Here is a 17,694-nt window from a genome sequence, read left to right on the forward strand (position 1 = left end):
GACAGAATGAAGTGTCAGTGAAGGAAATGCAATTATTATAAGACTGGAAAAAGAGAGACAAAATAAATTCTCCATTTTCACAGTAGAGACATCTGTAACTCAGGATTTTATGCTTCAAGCATATTCATAACTTATCTGCAAAAAAAGGATAAAATGAGATGACTGCTGATGGCCTTATTTTAGGGTAGTAAATTCAACTGCAGCAGGACAAGGGATAATTAATGAGGAATAAAAGATTTTGTGGTAATAATAGATAACTATGACAAGGATAGTTCTGAGCTCAACAGGACTTAAAATTATAAACACTTATACCAGTTATTAGGAAGGAAACAGTTACTTGCTCAGAAGAAACATGGGGAAACTCACAGTGACAACAAGGAGGACAAGGACAACCCAATGTCCAGAGCAATTTCCATATAATGGACAACTACATTAAGCTCTTATCTAGATGCAGGAGTTCCATCAGGGAGGGTATGACAGAAATGTATACATCCACAAATAGCATAAAGATGACTGATACAAGGCAATAATTAGTTTTCCGTTCTACTTTAATTGACTTGAAACCTAAAAATTAGTCAGTCAGTCTAAAAATCTTCAGAAACAGTAATATTTTCAGTTCTCGTGGCATTTTTTAAAATAATCTTTAATAAAACTAGTTCCAGTTTTTCCTTTTGGGGCCTACAGTATAAAGTAGAAAAATAAGGTTTTAACTATACCAGAAGGTGGTGGAACATCTGTCAGTAAAGAATGCACGTCTTCCATTGCATCTGTATCATCAATCTGTAAAAAGGAATAATTGATGAAAATCATGTTGCTGTGCCAGCAAGAAGTCTCAGAAAGATGTAAAAATTCTGTCATCAAAAGATCTGTATCTGGCAGCTCAGCTGAGATTTTTGAAAAGGATTCTATGAACCAGACCTCTGAATCTTAACTAGCAGCCTATGATACGCTTAACACTCAAAAAAATAGTTCCCTTAATTAGACTGTATAAAGCTATGTGCACAGAACACATACAAAATGCAGTAGATAATATAAAGAGATTTTATAAAACAATTTAAAATGCTTAACAAGGTTCCACATAATAACTCACAGCTTTTTCCAGCTAAGCTGTATTACACTGACGTGATTATTCTTTGCCTGTCCTAAAGACACATGAAAATCTTCCCAGCATTTTAAAAACCTTCCTTAGAAAGAACAGCAGAAAATGAAATGGGAAAAGGTGAATTTGGGGACTATTATTTTTTCCAATCCAAATAACCTCTAGTCCATCCAACCCGATTTGAGATCAGACTGCTACCTGCCCTGCTACCTTCTGTAAATATTTCTGTCATGTGTCTTTAGGTTTATTCTGCCTTATTGATCTGCAACAGATCCAAGTTTAACCTCTAACTTCCAACATTTTCTTGCAAGTATTTTGGAAATCATTTAACTCCAGTATTAAAAGGTTCTCTGTCAGGTATTGTTTCTCCTTGTCCCTCTCCAAGTAAGAGGGTTTTGTCTTTTTTTTTTTTTCCTCAAAAACTCCCAAAAAACCCCAAATAATAAAAAAACCCAGACAGCTTTACTTGTCACAATTGCCTTCCCAGGACCTCTTAGCATTTCCTCATCACAGTGAACTTTTTCTTACATATTTCCAGTGAACAATGATTTTACTCTTCAAAGGTCAGTCAGGAGCCTAACTAAAGCTTCTGGAATATTATTTCTGACATACAATCTCTTAATGAAGGCAGTACTAAATGATTTCACAGGTAAACAAGTCTTTTTTTTCTATAAAGACTGAACTACTAAAACATAGGGATGTATGTCCTAGGACCAACACATTCCTTAAACATCAGATCTTATTTTTCTTGTTAGCATTAGCACTACTTTTATGCACTCTATAGTACACTACAGTGTACTTAGATTTTTTCCCTTCCACATGGGGATCTAGAGCCCATACTGAAGTTATTAAGGCAGAAGGAAAAATTCTCCAAAACTGTAGAAAAAGAGCTGAACTCTGCTTGTTGTATATAATCACAGAATGGTTTGGGTTGGAAGGAACCTTAAAACTTCCCCTGTTCCAACCCCCCTTAACCAGCTGATCTTTGGTATAATGTATCACACTTCATGAGGCAACTGGACAGAAGAAGTATGCTAAGCTTTTATTATCACTGCCTGTCTTCTATTTGACAGCCTTTACAAGAGAAATGAAGGCTGGGCTTATGTTTTTTTCCAGTATTTAGTGGTCTTTAGGTTGGTTTTTTTGGGTTTTTTGTTTGTTTGTTTTTTAATGCCTTACAAAATCCTCTATTTTTCACAAAGGCATTCAACCCCTTTTGCATTTAGCAAAGTATTTTCTGATTTTCAATACAGTGCCTCAGAGAGCATCAATCATAACTTTTTTTGTTTTGAGGAAACAATTCTGCTCCTGTCAGATTAAAATTAAAACCCTGTTAAGATCAGCTGCAAAAAATACTTGCTGAAAACTGTCCTCTGCCCTTTTTACTTTGAGAGTTAACTGGTACCAAAGTTACTTTTAGGGACTTCTCAGTTTACTTAGTAACGCACTGGAAAACCAAAGAAGAGCAGAAATACAAACCTATCTGAATTTATTATACCAAACTCTCCCAACCTGTTATTTTTCCACTCTCTTTTTATACCTCTGTTTTCAAATGAACTGCTGTTACAGCACTCTCTTATTCTCCCTATCTACAACTTTTCATCCAGATTACTTTCTATGAAGATGGTGATTTGTGAAGATTAACAGTCTTGAATGTACCTTAGGCTGCAATTACAGGTTGTAATTTAAAGTGTTTTCTTAGCCAGGGACAGGTATTTGTAATACTGTATCTACAGGATGATCAAAACTCTAGCCCTTCTTTAATACTTGCCTACTTTCCTTCAAAACTGTACAATGTTAAAATCACATCTTTGAATTTCAGTGAATAGAGAAGTTCTTTATCTAGAGGTGTTGTTCTTCTTTCTAGTTGTAACTGTATAAAGAACTGGAAGGTATTGTTGGAAGCTATGAATTCTTTAACTGTGAAGAGCATCAGCAGAAATTCAGAAAAGCAAGTCTTCTTTTATTTGCTCTCCTGAAACATGCAGTTTTTTGAATGCTTTTAATACAGTTTTTTTGAATGCTTTTAATAACCACCAGTTCTGGAAACTAATTATTCTGAATATTCAACTATAACAATATGAGCTTTGAAACCAGAAGAATACACAAGCTTTCTTTTTTTTTTGCTAAATTGTGACAACACAGAACCTCAATGTTTATAAAAATATATTTAAGTTTTTGATCAGTCTGATCTGCTGCTTGAAGTAGGAAGAAGGGCATTTCTTAATAGCTCTTAATTATTATTCTAGATATTGCTACATGTCCATGAACAGCAGGGCAATCTTTTTTCAGATACTGTCCCTAGGTATAATACAGCTGTGCTTTAAGTGAACAGAAAAAGAAAGTCAAAGCAAAATCCAATACTTAACACTTTCTACTGATACAAAATGGAAAAAAAATTACACAATTTAAGACATGTCCTTGGAGAGGAGTAAAAAAAAAACTTTTCTCTATTTTTTTTTAATATATATTTGAGGAGAAGAAAAGTATGAACATGAGTACTGAAAACGTTTAATCACCTCCAAGACAAAAGCATCCTTTTTCCCATGTGAAAGGTCAAGCTCTGTAACTTCATCAGAGCTCTCTGACTGGGATCTTAATAGTCTGGAACGTTGTCTTGGCTCTGGAATGGGAGACCCTATGATTTCTTCAGGTAGTTCCTAAAAAGGATATAAGAATTAGCAGATGTTCTACATAGCTTAGAAATAATTTCGACCAGAAACAACTTGTTAACAGTTCTAAGAATCAGAACATTCTGAAAATAATTTTACTGTGAAATAAATCTAAATAAGTACAAACTGATTTAGAATTAAAGAATCACAGAACAGAATATCCTGAGTTGGAAGGGACAGGTTACCAGCACAGGTTACTACTGTAAACTTCTTATTTAAATTATGCCTGTACTGATCTTGAAAAATCTCAAAGATTGAGACAGTGTATGAAAGTTCCTAGCTGAGTAAAAGGTGCTAGGGATTTCATCCAAGCCAAGGTTGAGACCGTATTCTTTTTAACATAAAAAACCCACATAATATGACACAGATCTGTGAAACAGCCTGGCTCACTCCCAGAAGTTACAGATTTCTTCAGGATTCTTTTGGCTATGGGGCTAAAGAGATCTGAAAAATCCAGTAGCTTCCCAAAATACAGCTAAAAAGATCTATATCTCTATTAATAAAGAAACTTATGTTCAGTTATTCAGTTGCTAAGGAGTCATGGATACACACCGTGTGTATGTTTGATTCAGACTGTTTTATTTTAAAGAATGAAAGATTTACTTACTGGAGGATTAATCTCATAAAGTTCCTTGTTTTTTGCTATCGTGTCATTTATTTTCTTTTGCATATGAGATATGTGCTGCTCATAGGTGCCATCATTTGGAGTCTTCCCAGCAATCTGAATACCACCAGGTGTTGGCAAAGCTGCTAGATAAACACCTGTTGCAGACTTTTAAAAAGTCATTAAGAAAAAAAGACAATTACATAAGCATGTACTGCTAACATTTGCAGATAAAAGTTTTCCATGATGCTCGTGCTGTAACAGACAGTACTGTGACATGCACTGACAGCCTCTTGCCACAATAAATGGATCTCTCTCTCCTGTTCACTTCTGAGGAAAAAAAATCCCACTTATGAAAAAATCCCACTATTCTTTTGGTAAATTCTCTCCTCTCATGGGATTTTTCCATAGTGGAACGCTTCACTTACCTAAAAATTCCGAAAAGACTAAAAATTAAAACCTCTGTCCCAGGATATTTTGCATAAGCAAGTGATGGTTTTGAGGATTTAAAACTTGACCCAAGCATTTACAGTGTCACTGAAATTGTGACAATCCTATTTCTATTTACAGAAAACAGATCACGGAAGACAAAAAGAACATGCAAGCTAGTCAGTATTACCCAGACACCCTCTGATGCAGGAAGAAGCAGCACATTTCACTATTCTAACCCAACATGACAGAATGGGGTTAGAAAAATACTGTTAATGAACAATTCTTGACTCTAAGACACTTCCAATCTATCACTTATTTCTTCAGTGCCATCACAGAAGAGGCAACAAACCTTCCTCTCGTTGGCAACTAACCAGAAGATTTACTGAGACTAAATCGACCTTACTTGTCATGGAACTGTAATGCAATTTGAGAAACAGGGACCTCTTTCACAGAACCTTTAAAGAACACAATCATTTTTCTGAAATTTATGCCATTAAACTATTTAAAATCTCTTTTTCTCTCATCTCCTTTCTAGCAATCTTGTCCTTTAACAAGGTTTCAAGAGATCTGAATCTTCCTTCTCTGCTGATGAAAGACAGTCTGCCCTGATTTGACAATAATTAGACACCTTGTTCCTTTCCATCAGTTCATTTATTCTTAAAATGACATTTTAATATCTCTAGTCACTCTGAATTCCACAACACTGATATGTCTTCTTGAAAAAATACTGTATCAAAGCCAAAGAATCTGAAGATTCAAACTGTACTTACTGCTAACCCCATTAGCATATTTTCCCCCACGGTGATCTGGATTCTCAGCCCAAACAGAGCATTCATTCCTCTCAGCTTCAGTTTATTCATCAGCTGTGTGTGCACTTCATATTCCATAAATGGCAGGAGGTTACTGATAGAGGTTGCATTTGCTTCAGCTTGAGCTTTCTTCTTCAGACGGCATAACCTGACAACACAGAGCAGCACGTGAGAGCTGCAGAGATCAGTAGACACAGAGTCCTAATGGGCTAGTGAAGATTCAAAGTTATCACAGGGTATTTTGAGTTTTTTCCTCATTGTGTAACTGAATACAATCAGTTTCTTTTTACTGTATTTTAAAATCCAGTAAAATACTAAATTCTCATCAGGAAGATCAAGGCAGACTGAGGTACCGAGTCTCAATAAGCAAGGTTTGATTTTTAATAGAAACTGTATTCTATTCACATTTAAAATGGGTAACATAAAAAGTAAACTTATCAAACAGAACAATACATAACCTTCAGCAGCATTCAAAAATATTCCTTATCAAAGCAGGTTATCAAGTACAAAAATTACAAATAATGTATTTTTTGCAAATCACTGAATGATACCTCATTTCTTAAAATATGCTTAAGGACTGTTATCAGACTGAAACAACTCTCAACACACAGGGTTTTTGTCATAACAGTCTGACAGTGTAGAATAAATATGCAACATTAAGACCTTATATACAGATTCTTGATAAGCATCTACTGGATGTTTAGCTAAACATATTAACGCTCCTATCACATAGCAGCAACTGTTAAAAGTTTGCCCTGATCATTACAAGGCAAATTCTGCAGACAAACACAGCTCTCTTGCTATTACAAGTTGTCTGGTAGCTGTTAAACACCACCATTATACTCCCTCAAAAAAAATTATTTCAAGAGATAGTTCCTGCAGCCCTTTTCAATTAAGCCTCAGAATTGATGAGATGTATTCTTTTGGATTGCTGCAAGTGTAAAATAAAATGCCAGTTCTTTACAAGAACTCCTTCAGACTGTGTCATCTGAAAACTTGTATTTTCAGCTTTGCTTTGAGTAAGACCCCAAATGTAAACATTCATTTCTCTGCTGCAAAGCTCAAACACTTCAGGTACAAGCACAGGAAACTACATCTGCTGGTAGAACTTCTAAAATTCCTATTAATCTGTTACTGAAGACACACATTGGAATAAAGAAAAACAACCACAGCTCAAGCATTAATCAGACTGAAAGTACTTATCTTAAAAGAATAAAAGAAAGAGTATAGCAATTCCATCTCTGACTATATTATGTCAGTCATATTCTACTCTTTGGGTTTAGTCCTACAAGCTGAAATTCAAAGCCCACACCAGTGATACTTTCAGAGAGAAATTTTGTTCGAAAGGAGCACATGCCAACTGTCCATTTTAGTGATACAAATGGGCAACACTTTCTTCCATGGACCTCATTTGCTACATGATCAGGAAAACATACTAACTCACCAAATTGTAACAAGCTCATCTCCAAATCTTTCTATAGCTTCAGTTTTTTGTTTTGTTAGTTTTGGGGGGTTTTTTTGAGGAATAGGAATGTTTTAAGAAATGAATTCTTGAGAAAATGACACATCTGCAAGTGCTCCAGAGACTTATTGGGGACCACCATTTAACACAAAGTAAATTTCCAAAATGGTGCTGAACACAGAGTTTAAATCATAGAATGGCCTGGGTTGGAAAGGATCTTAAAGATCATTCAGTTCCAACCCCCCTGCTGTGGACAGGGACACCTCCCACTAGATCAGGTTGCTCAGAGCCCCATCCAACCTGGATTTGAACACTTCCAGGATGGGGGCACCCACAACTTCTCTGAGCAACCTGTTCCAGTGTCTCACCACCCTCACATTAAAGAATTTCTTTCCAATACCCAATCTAAAGCTACTCTCTGTCAGTTGAACCATTCTCCCCTGTCCTGTCACTCCAGGCCTTTGCAAATAGTCTCTCTCCATCTCCCTTCAGGTACTGCAAGGTCACCCCAAAGCCTTCTCTTCTCGAGGCTGAGCAATCCCAATTCTCTCAGCCTTTCTTCCCTCTCTCTAATCAACTTGGCCTCCTCTAGACCTGCTCCAACAGGTTCATATCCTTCCTGTGCTGGGGCCCCCAGAGTCGGATGCAGCACTGCAGGTGGGGTCTCACCAGAGCAGAGGGGCAGAATCACTCAGACCTTTGGTCAGTCATGTCTTGAAAACTCCCCAAAGATGAGATGCATAACCTCCAAGGCAATCTGTCCCACTCCCTGACTGTCCTCATGGGTAAGTGGCTTTTCATGCACTCTGAATCTCTCTTGCTTCAATTGGGCCTCACTCTCCCACTGCACAGACCCTGGCTACACAAGCTCTATAACCTCCTTCCAGATACTGGCAGGCTGTTATTAAGTGTCCCTAAATCCCTTCCCTCTCCAGACTGAACAAGTCCAGCACCTGCAGCTTCTCAGCATAGGACAGGTACTCCTTACTCCCTTGCCAGCCCTCCAAACTTGCTCTATCATTTTCTGGTGTCTGCCCTGCTCTCAGAGGAGGACAAAAATGGACAGGTACCGTATTGGCTGGTTCCACTCATTGTGGTGTAACAGGCAAACTTGAAGAAAATGCAGTCCATCATCCCCTCCACATCATGAAGAGGTTCAACAGGACAGGTCCCACCACAGACTCTATTATACTTGTCAGGTAGGTTACAAAACATAAACCACTACTCTCTCAGCCCAAACATCCAATCAGTTATTTATCCACGTGGCTGGCTACCCATACAGATTGTACATAGCTGCCCCTTCCTTTTTTCCCTGTTTTTTTCCCTTTTCCAAAGTCAAAGACCACAGCATAAAACAGGACATAGCCAACAATTCCACAGAGATGATGTTCAGTTATGGACATCAGCATGGAATTAACACAACTAGCTGAAACACTTCATTCAGGTGAACCTGCCTACAGCAAGGGAGTTGGAACTCAATGATCTTCAAGGTCCCCTTCCAACTCAAACAATTCTATGATTCTATGATGATTAAGTTTCCAGTGGAAGAGCTGTATCTAACCATTTTAGCAGTCCCAAACAGCAAGAGAAAGCATGAAAAAAGTTCACATACAGGCAGAAAAAATGTAACAACCCTCACTGGCAATTAAAAACAAAAGCAGAACATTTAGCAAATGTTTATCAACATGGGTAAGTTCAGAGATGTCCATCAACAGAGGCGACACAGCATAGAGGGAGGAGTAGGCTGTCCTCCTCTTCCTTCTCCTGTTCCCTAATACCTAGCAATTCAACACAAAAATATGAAGTTTGATGACATACTGGATTTTAGCAACAGGAATTATTTCAAGGATCTCCAAAACTTTACTAAGGAAACATTTTGATAGATACCTGGCTTGAATAAGACATCCCTTCCCAATAACTATTGCTTCTACTGGAAGATCAATTGTGGTGAAAAGGACATCAGGAACTTTTTGCTTCCTGCAGTTGTAACAGTAAGTGAGGTGAGCAGGGAATGGCATGTTCAATTCATCATATGGTATATGGCAAAATCCACAACCTGGTGGTGAAGCTTCTTCAATCCTAAAAATACATTATGGAGAACATACTTAAAACATCTGCATCTTTTTAACAATGATCAATAAGTGCATGTGTATAAACACTACAGACACCTACTTAAATTATACACTGCAGCTCTACTCTGCTCCATTATACCAATGTGATAAGTATTACATTATATGAATTAGAAGAACACAATTAGGTTAATTGATACTAGCTAAAACACTATAAATAAAACTTGCATTGAAACTTGTTATGCAGGGATTGAGAAAAAGCACAATTTCTATAAACCTAAAACATTACTGAGCTGCCTTTAGGCATAACTCCTAAATGTAGTCCATGGTACAACAGTTGGATGATGAATTTGCTGTACCAAACACAACGAAAAGTCTCTTTTACATTGACTGTGTCCAAAAACCTACACAAACCCAATGAGCAGAATTTAAACAACAAACCAACCATCCTGAGAAGCAACACAATATATATTAACATTGTAAGAAGAAGAGCAAGATTATTTCCTAAGATAAGGTATTAGGTTAAACTTGTTATCCACTTAAAACACTTAGTCCCACCCCCACAAACAATATCCAGGAATGACCACTATAAAAATATGACCAAGGAAAGCACAGGCTAACTGCACCACTGCAGATTTATTCTGTTTCATATAAACAATTTGCAGTGATTTTGAAGAGGTGCTTAAGCAAATCTGATAGATTTGGAACATCATTTATCATAAGACTTTGGCAAATATATTTTGTCTCAAGCATTAGCTTTGTCTGTTGTTTTACCTTTCTTTGGCATTTCTAGTCTATGCCAAGACTCTTAGTAGCACCAAAATACATATTTTGATAAAAGTGCAATTTCCTTTATATTATAAACATGACACTTCTTTCTCTCCATCATATAGTGACTACAAAGACAAGTATTTTTGTTCTGGCTACAATTTTTAGAAGTCTATCTACACTAGAAGATAACGACCAAAAAAGTAAAAGAATAGTAAATAATACTACATTGGCTGGTTTATTATGGAAAAAGTAATGAGAATGCTAAAGTGTAATAAATAGCCTTGCTTATAGGCACAATAATCCCTTGAAATATTTAAACACTATCCTGATGAACACATAATAAGTTACCAAATGCATTAGTTAATTTAATTATTTTTTTTCCCAAAATAACTGTTTGGCAATACCCATTCTTCAAATTTTATGTGCAAAAGCAGAAACCAATGGAAACTTCATGTTTGTCCTTCAGCTTCATGATTTGGTTCACGAACTTCAAATAAAACATTTTGTAATAATCTGGCACCATCTTTGTCTCACAAGGAAGCTATTTTATCTCCCATGCAGTTCTTAAATAGTATATATAGAGCATATATACACATATTACAGCTACAGCTGCTTTTGGCTTATGTATTCCATCAAACATCTGTCATTTTTATAGTGTGATATAAAGTTGAGAAAGATACCTGAAGAGCAGCAAAGAAAAAAACTGAGTTATGATCTGTGTTAGTAGTCAAATGTGTTACCTTATTCAGACTGTTAGAAATAAAAACAGAATATCTAATTTGGTGCAGAGTTCCATTACTTCTGTGGTTGTTGTTGTTAGTGAAAAGCAGTAAAGTGGTTGGTCCCGCATCCTGCACTGTAACACTGTAACCTACCCTAATAGAGAAGAACTATCTTGGCTCTGAGGAAAAAAATCAACCTCTCCCTTCTCTGACCCTATGGAAAAGAAGCCAGGCTGCCATGACAACCTTTGTTCCAAACAGCCTTCCATGGTGCCATCCTGAAGGAACCTAGGGTTCAGTACAGCTGCTGTGCCAGACGCGGACAAAATACAGACCTCTTCGCTATAAGAGAAAAGAATGACAACAAAGTGAATTCCTGCCACTCAGTGATGCTTTCATCTAGAACTATTAGATTAAAAGGCTGGTACAAAAGACTCCATGAATTCAATATTACTATTAATTTTGTACATTTGTGCAATTTTATCCATTCAATCTCATCAACTCTTCTGGCATTTAAACCATTGTATAAATAAGAATAAGAAGAACTGAACGGAAAGGCTAATGAGCTTTGACCTATGTTATAAACAACAGAACAGAACAGGAAGGCTAACCAGGTTTAAGTATGGTTTTCAGTTCTGTGGTTAACAATGCAGAGAAATACTGCAAACCAACAAAACCAAAGAAACACTAAAAAAAAAAACCCAACCAACCCAAAGTGTAATTGTCTACCAAAGTAAAATGGAAGTTGAGAGCCTCATCATCTTATGAACATTGAATTTTCAAAATGAAATTACAACACAACACTGACAAAGGTGTTTCTTGGAGGATAAGAAGTAGCAAAACAGTAAAAACTGAGTATGAACAGCTAGAATAATGGCAAATAAAGCATGTAAAGTAACTGATAATACTTATTATTTAGGAGTGTTAGAGCTCAGAACTCAGATCTAAGAGTGTTAGATCACAGAGCTTTTAATATTTCTCAGATTGTTAAATAAGAAACAAACCTGTAATATTCAGTACTTAAAATACTATATTAAAGAAGAATATGGAGAAAAGTTTCCCCACATTTCCTAGAATTATACATGTGCCTTTTTAATTTGTTGTTTCTCTTTCCAGAATAATTTTTCACACATGTCTGGCAGACCAGTACTTACACACAGAGGCTTGTGCTTTAAGCATGGAATAAAGTTGAACTGGCAAGTAAGCATGGGAACTCTAATAAACTATTTCATCAATAACCAAATACTACCACACTAAAGTCCTTAAGAAGAATGAAAGTGTGAAATAACCCAATAGCTGATTGCCTACCTACACTCTGTATATTCTTTCCCTGTAGCTTTTTACAATGAGATTGACAGCCAAAGGAATAAACTTTTCGTTTTTTGCAAGTTCATCCTTCAGTGATGGAGTAATTCTGAGATAAATATGGTCTTTAATACACCAAGTAAGACAGGACATAACCAGACGAGACAACATAAGGAATACAAACCATGCCTTGTCTGTAAAGTTCTTTTCTTTTTCTACTCTAAATGCAACTGACTTCCAAAAATTGCTTTCAAGTTTTGTGAAAGATGAATATATTCAGTAGTTGTTTTTTTTTCTACCTGCAGTGAAGCAATACATGTGAAGGAGCAACAAGTGTGAAGCAATTCATGTGGATTTCAGACAGATGCTGTGCTCTCACTAAAGCACTAGGTAACTCTGTATTTCTTTCTTCAACTTTTCAATTGCAAAGTGAAAGGAAACTTCTTTTTCCAACTCCTCTCTTTAAAGAAAGTAAATCTTCAGTGTTTTTAACTTTAAAGTATTCAGGCAAAATCAGCTTGACAGAAAACAAATTCAGATGTCTGAATTTGCTTGTTCCTTTCATAAAGCAATTCAAAACAAATAGTGAACCTGAGTATTTTTGGTTTATACTACCAGATATCCTTGCCCAGGCAGCTCTTCACAGATTACTTTCCAGAGCTAGAAAGAGACACTTTCTAGTGTCTCTAGGGGTCAGAGAGAAGGACAATTGGTTAGACAAACCCCAAGTTATTTCTCCCAAATTCCAAGCCTCTCACAAAGTTTGTTATTAAGTCACTAAAATACATAAGATTGGAATTTTTCTTAGCCAAAGGAAACACAGTAAGACAATGAAGTTTTGGAATTCAACCTCACAAAGACTACTGCAGAGCTGCAGTTTAGTATGTTAAACACTACTGTAGGTCTGAAAGACAAAAATAATGACACACATTTTCCAGAAAGAAATACAGAATATTTACACCTGAAGTATTCTACATCTATCAGGTAGCATATTCTCCTTTAACTTACAACTGATGCATTCCTAGTAAAAAATGCCTTCAAATTTGAAGTTTGTCATTCAAGTACTGGTCTGCCAGTTGTTACCCAATAATGAAACTTCACTATGTATACTTTGGGAAGAGTCTTAATTATTTAGGTAGATTAGGTTTAGAAAACTTTATAGATAAATTAACATTGTTGCTACAAAAGTAAATACGTAGGTTTTTTAAAAAAACCAGTAATATTTGTAAGGAAAAAAAACTAAAGACCCAATAAAAACCCAAATCAAATGTTTTAAAAAAAGAAAAATACTGAAATCTCAAAGTCATTTAAACTCTCTGAAGTAGGTATACTAAACAGGTATAGTATAGTATTACAGTAGGTATATTAGACAGTACCAACAACTGTGCAGAAAGAGTTAATTTTTAATCCACCGAAGATGCAATAACATTTGCTGTGGCATTTTGAAAATCAAATCATCATCATGATTTACCAAATGCTAGTTGATTCACTGTAGCCCACTACAGCATGACAACCCAATGCCTTGGCATGGGATTTTATTTCTTGTCTGATTTCTGCCCACCATGCATCTCGTGTCTCTGGTTCATCTGAAAGACAAAGTATAAATCAGTTCACTATTCTGCACAATGTCAACATAAAGTTTCATGCAATCAATCTGAAAAGTCAGATTTTTCATATTCAAGTGTTTTGTTGCACCTGGTCACTTTTTATTTCCTAGCTTATCACACTTCAAGCAAACATTAATGGGACTTTTTCATTAATTTCCTTGTTTATCCCCTATGTGAACAGGTTCTGACAAGATGGATAACACCAAAATACTGTAGACACTGTTCCAACCTCTGCCTACTTGAAGACCACACTGTCAGCTTCCAACAACAGGTAACTTGCAACAAAGCATCACAGATACTCTGTCATATTGAAAAACTACTAACAGTAACAAAACAGTATTTGTAATAGTAAAGTAATATTTTATTTGGCTATACACTTGATGTCTTTGAAATAACCTCAATAGTTTTTCCCATTTCTAGTAGTTCTCCCTCTATTAACGAGATTTTAAAAGAATTTGTTAAGACTGCATCACTAATCAAACAGACAGTTCTGTGGCACTTCTAACTTTGAGAAGAAATAGGGATTTGAAACTAATGTATATTTACAACATTAAGTAGTACAAGATACATGTTGACTATGTACTTGTTGGTGCTTTTTTGCTTCAGTATCCTGGTAAATTCACCTTTCCCTGTCCCTGACAATGGATTCTAATTACCTTTATTGTCCTGGAGGTTACATGCTAAATGTATCCTGTCTGCTTTTCTTGAGCACTACATTAAAAATATTTTTAAAGAGCGTTGCTAGAATAAGTTCATGCAATCCATTTACTTTAACTGCTCAGCAATTAGTTCCCAGAACTAAAGCTCTTGTATCACAAGTTTTTTTACATATGAAGTCAACAAATATTGACATTTACAATTACAGTTTGTCAGCTGTTTCTTCTATCAAAATTGCTTACCTGTACCAATGAATTTAGTTGAAAACTATGTTAATTGGATACATAAGGGGAAAACCAGTAACAAACAACAGGCACTCAGTTGCCACCAAGGGTTCTGAGTAGAGAGATTCCTATACAATTTCCCTGAAATCAACTGAACTTTGCACAGATACAAACTTCCAGTCATTGATATCTCCTTGCTGAATCATAATTTACAATATCAAGGTCAAAACCTGGGATTTATTTGGAACCAATTTTGTACTATCAGGAATATTTATCGTGTATGATAACCCCCTATCATACACTAGGTTCTCTGACAACATGACAAACAAAAATGAAAGATGTAGATATACACATAACTTGAAATTTACTGAAACAAAAACATTGCACGGCAAGATGTACTCATTCATGAATTTGCCTCAATTTGCATTTAGAACTAGGCTTTCATCTTTCTAAAATAAACTAATGATCATTTTCTAATTAAAAGGAAGAGCACAGAGGTATGTATTTACATTCAACTACACATAACTTTAGATATCAATGTTGTGTAACTCACAGCATTGCACTGACTAACAGCAGCCTGGGTGCCCAGACTGAAGTTTATCCAACCTTTGCTTTAAGAAATTAATGCTGAACAGAAAAAAACCCTACAGTGAGTTCTTAGGAATGTTCTCTGCAATTGACAAAAATATACACATTAAGACACAAACCAAAGGGTTTCCATGAACTGATATGTTTCATGATATCAGAGTTCACTTCAGCAGGTTTCAGTGCATTACTGGTAGAATCTCGAGATGCTGCACTTCACACTCTCAGTGTGAAATCACTGTTTAAACCCTTTCACTGACTGGGAATATCAAATGCTGGAGATGATACTCAGTAATCCTGACTTAGATGGCTCAACCACCTGCTGGCAAGGGCTCACACTTGAGCTTCCAAAAGTGAGAATCACACAGAAATAATCCATCACATCACAGGATTGGAGCTCCCAAGCTCAGCTCTGAGAACCATTTGTGGTACCCCAAGTAGGAAGCAAAATATCTTCTCTTTGGTGTGTGCATCTCTGGACAGAGGCTGTTCCTGCTGCCACCAGGTAGCAGCAGTAGGGTTGGTTGAATGGAGCAATTTTGGAAATGGATTGTAAGACAAAAGCTGCATCTGACAAAAAGCAGAGCTGTATGGAAGATATAAGACCACAAGTACATTCTGCAAATGTTATCTCTAACTCTTTTTGGTGGAATGGAGCAATTCCTCCTTCCCCTTCCAGTCATAGACTGGAATATTGCTTTGATAAGTAACATGTTTCTCTCTATAACATAAAAGTGTAAGTAGTAAGAAAAGTGGTTCTCCGACCATGCAGAACAATTCTTGCTCAATGAGACTTGAGTACAGGCAGCTGGTTATAAACACTGACTCAACAGTCACACCAATTTTTGTACTTCACAGAAAAACACCTGTAAAGGAGAAGTAACCTTTTTCTATAAAAAAAAAAAAAAAAAAAAAAGCTAATTTTCTAGTTCATAACTTTTTACACCTTTAGGTACCACGTGGCAAAAACTGCTCCTACTTGTCACCAATGACCTTTCTATGACAAAGAGTGCAAGAAAATGTGAAGTCATGATGAGAGTGAGCAACAGGTGAAGTGACTGAGGATGAACAGAGAAAGTGCTGTGAAGTAAAGATAAGATTACAGACAAGAATATGACATATTGAAAAGGTGTGACATAGTCACAGTGAAAACTGAAATGGAATGAAATGTTGAAAGGAAACAGGTGTGCTTGAGGGGAACAGAAAAGGTAGAAATAGTGACGGGTCCCAAACCCTATGCAAACATTTAGCTTTCCTACACAAAAATTTATAGCTTAAGTTATTAAGTTTAGGAACAAGTTACTAATTTTCTCACCTAACTTACCTACCAGAAAGCCTTATCATAATGGAAAACACACACTGTTGAGAAGTTGCTCAACACTACATCTTGAGAATGCAACATTTAACTCCTTATTCTGAGAATCTCTTCAACATCAGTAGTACAAAACTATTAACTATAGTAATATAATGGAGCGTTTTCAATCTCATTATAGATAAGAACAATTTTCCAGCCATTGTGTTCAGTGTAAAAAGGATCAGGCTCAATATATTAAAAAAAATCCAGCAATTTATTACTGCACAAGATCAAATATTTCTCTGAGTCATGCATAAACAAGTGTTAGTAAAGAAGACTTGGACCTCTGCATATCACATTTAAGTATTTTTTTTCTTCCAGAAAGAGGCCAAAAATACAAATCATTATGTTTATATATAAATACCGTACATTCACAGTTTACATGAACTTACCTTTTCGTATTAAAACACAAAATTATTGTCTACAATCAAAACCAAACACCATGACATTGCAATCATAAGTTGATACAAAACACTGAATGCAGTGCAATGTGTAGCATTCATATTCTTCTGACAAATATTTTCACAAGCAGCCTTTTTTGACACATGAGCCACACAATTTCACATGGGGATGCTGTTGTAGCATTTACAAGTTTAGTAAAGCTAAGGATTTACATAAACGATTAGAGGAGTTAGGGAAGCAGGATGGCATGTGTCCAGTACACTCTGTAAGAGTGCCTGTTGTTTTTTTGCTAAGCAAAAAGCTTTAAGAACTAAGGGTTTGCAAAGCAGATTCAGCAGACAGTAGCCAGAAACGGTGGGTATTTTGGCGCATGCTTGGATCAGGTGACAGTACAGACTGAAAACTATGGCAGCTCACTGAAATGGTTACAGAAAGTAATGGCCCTGGATTCTAGGTGGAAGCAAAAAGGCAAGCATACAGAGCACTCAATCACAAGCTTGTCTAGCAAATCTACCAAGTAGTTTATAGCAAGGTTTATCTACAACTTGAAGCAGAAAAGTTTGCAAGAAGTTACACTGCTATTATGCGCCTTTCGTTGGAAACCGAAGACTGAATATTCAACCTGGTTTTATTAACGTTTCAAAATTGGCATGATATTTATAACCCAGTGGAAGCAAAGCACACTGTTTCCAGAGTTGAGGACTTGAGAAACAATGTTGTTGACAGTACCATGTTCTATAAAAATCGTGCCAACTCAAACCTCCTCCAACTGAAACGTCCCAAGCTCATTTTATGCAGCAGCTTTAGGAGACACAAACAGCACTGTATTTAGCTTGTGCCCTAAATGTCCCTTGAGTCAGCCCTATCCACCACCAAGTCACTTATCTCCTTCAAAATATGAAGTTGACTTCCATGAGCTG

General features: G+C 36.2%; 1 protein-coding gene and 1 long non-coding RNA gene across 13 annotated transcripts in view; one reads left to right on the forward strand and one right to left on the reverse strand.

Annotated features, from left to right (window-relative positions):
• C2CD5 (C2 calcium dependent domain containing 5) overlaps nucleotides 1–17,694 on the reverse strand; it is a 66,149-nt gene that overhangs the window by 13,962 nt on the left and 34,493 nt on the right. For 6 of the 12 annotated variants that reach the window (XM_032687816.1, XM_032687814.1, XM_032687809.1 and 3 more), the window contains 7 exons: nucleotides 13,417–13,531; nucleotides 10,887–10,982; nucleotides 8,966–9,157; nucleotides 5,578–5,764; nucleotides 4,379–4,543; nucleotides 3,619–3,759; nucleotides 717–780 (listed from right to left, as the gene is read on the reverse strand). In XM_032687816.1, coding sequence (XP_032543707.1) covers nucleotides 717–780; nucleotides 3,619–3,759; nucleotides 4,379–4,543; nucleotides 5,578–5,764; nucleotides 8,966–9,157; nucleotides 10,887–10,982; nucleotides 13,417–13,531 — 960 coding nt within the window. Of the gene's footprint in view, nucleotides 1–716; nucleotides 781–3,618; nucleotides 3,760–4,378; nucleotides 4,544–5,577; nucleotides 5,765–8,965; nucleotides 9,158–10,793; nucleotides 10,983–13,416; nucleotides 13,532–17,694 lie in introns of all 12 variants that reach the window. The other 6 variants (XM_032687810.1, XM_032687806.1, XM_032687808.1 and 3 more) reach the window with 1 other exon arrangement.
• On the forward strand, nucleotides 7,391–17,056 carry LOC116786808. Its single transcript, XR_004357085.1, has 3 exons — nucleotides 7,391–7,548; nucleotides 13,879–13,888; nucleotides 17,045–17,056. It is a non-coding gene; the product is annotated as an uncharacterized LOC116786808 (long non-coding RNA).

This window comes from Chiroxiphia lanceolata, chromosome 5 (genome assembly GCF_009829145.1).
Source record: "Chiroxiphia lanceolata isolate bChiLan1 chromosome 5, bChiLan1.pri, whole genome shotgun sequence".
NCBI classification, from domain to species: domain Eukaryota; kingdom Metazoa; phylum Chordata; class Aves; order Passeriformes; family Pipridae; genus Chiroxiphia; species Chiroxiphia lanceolata.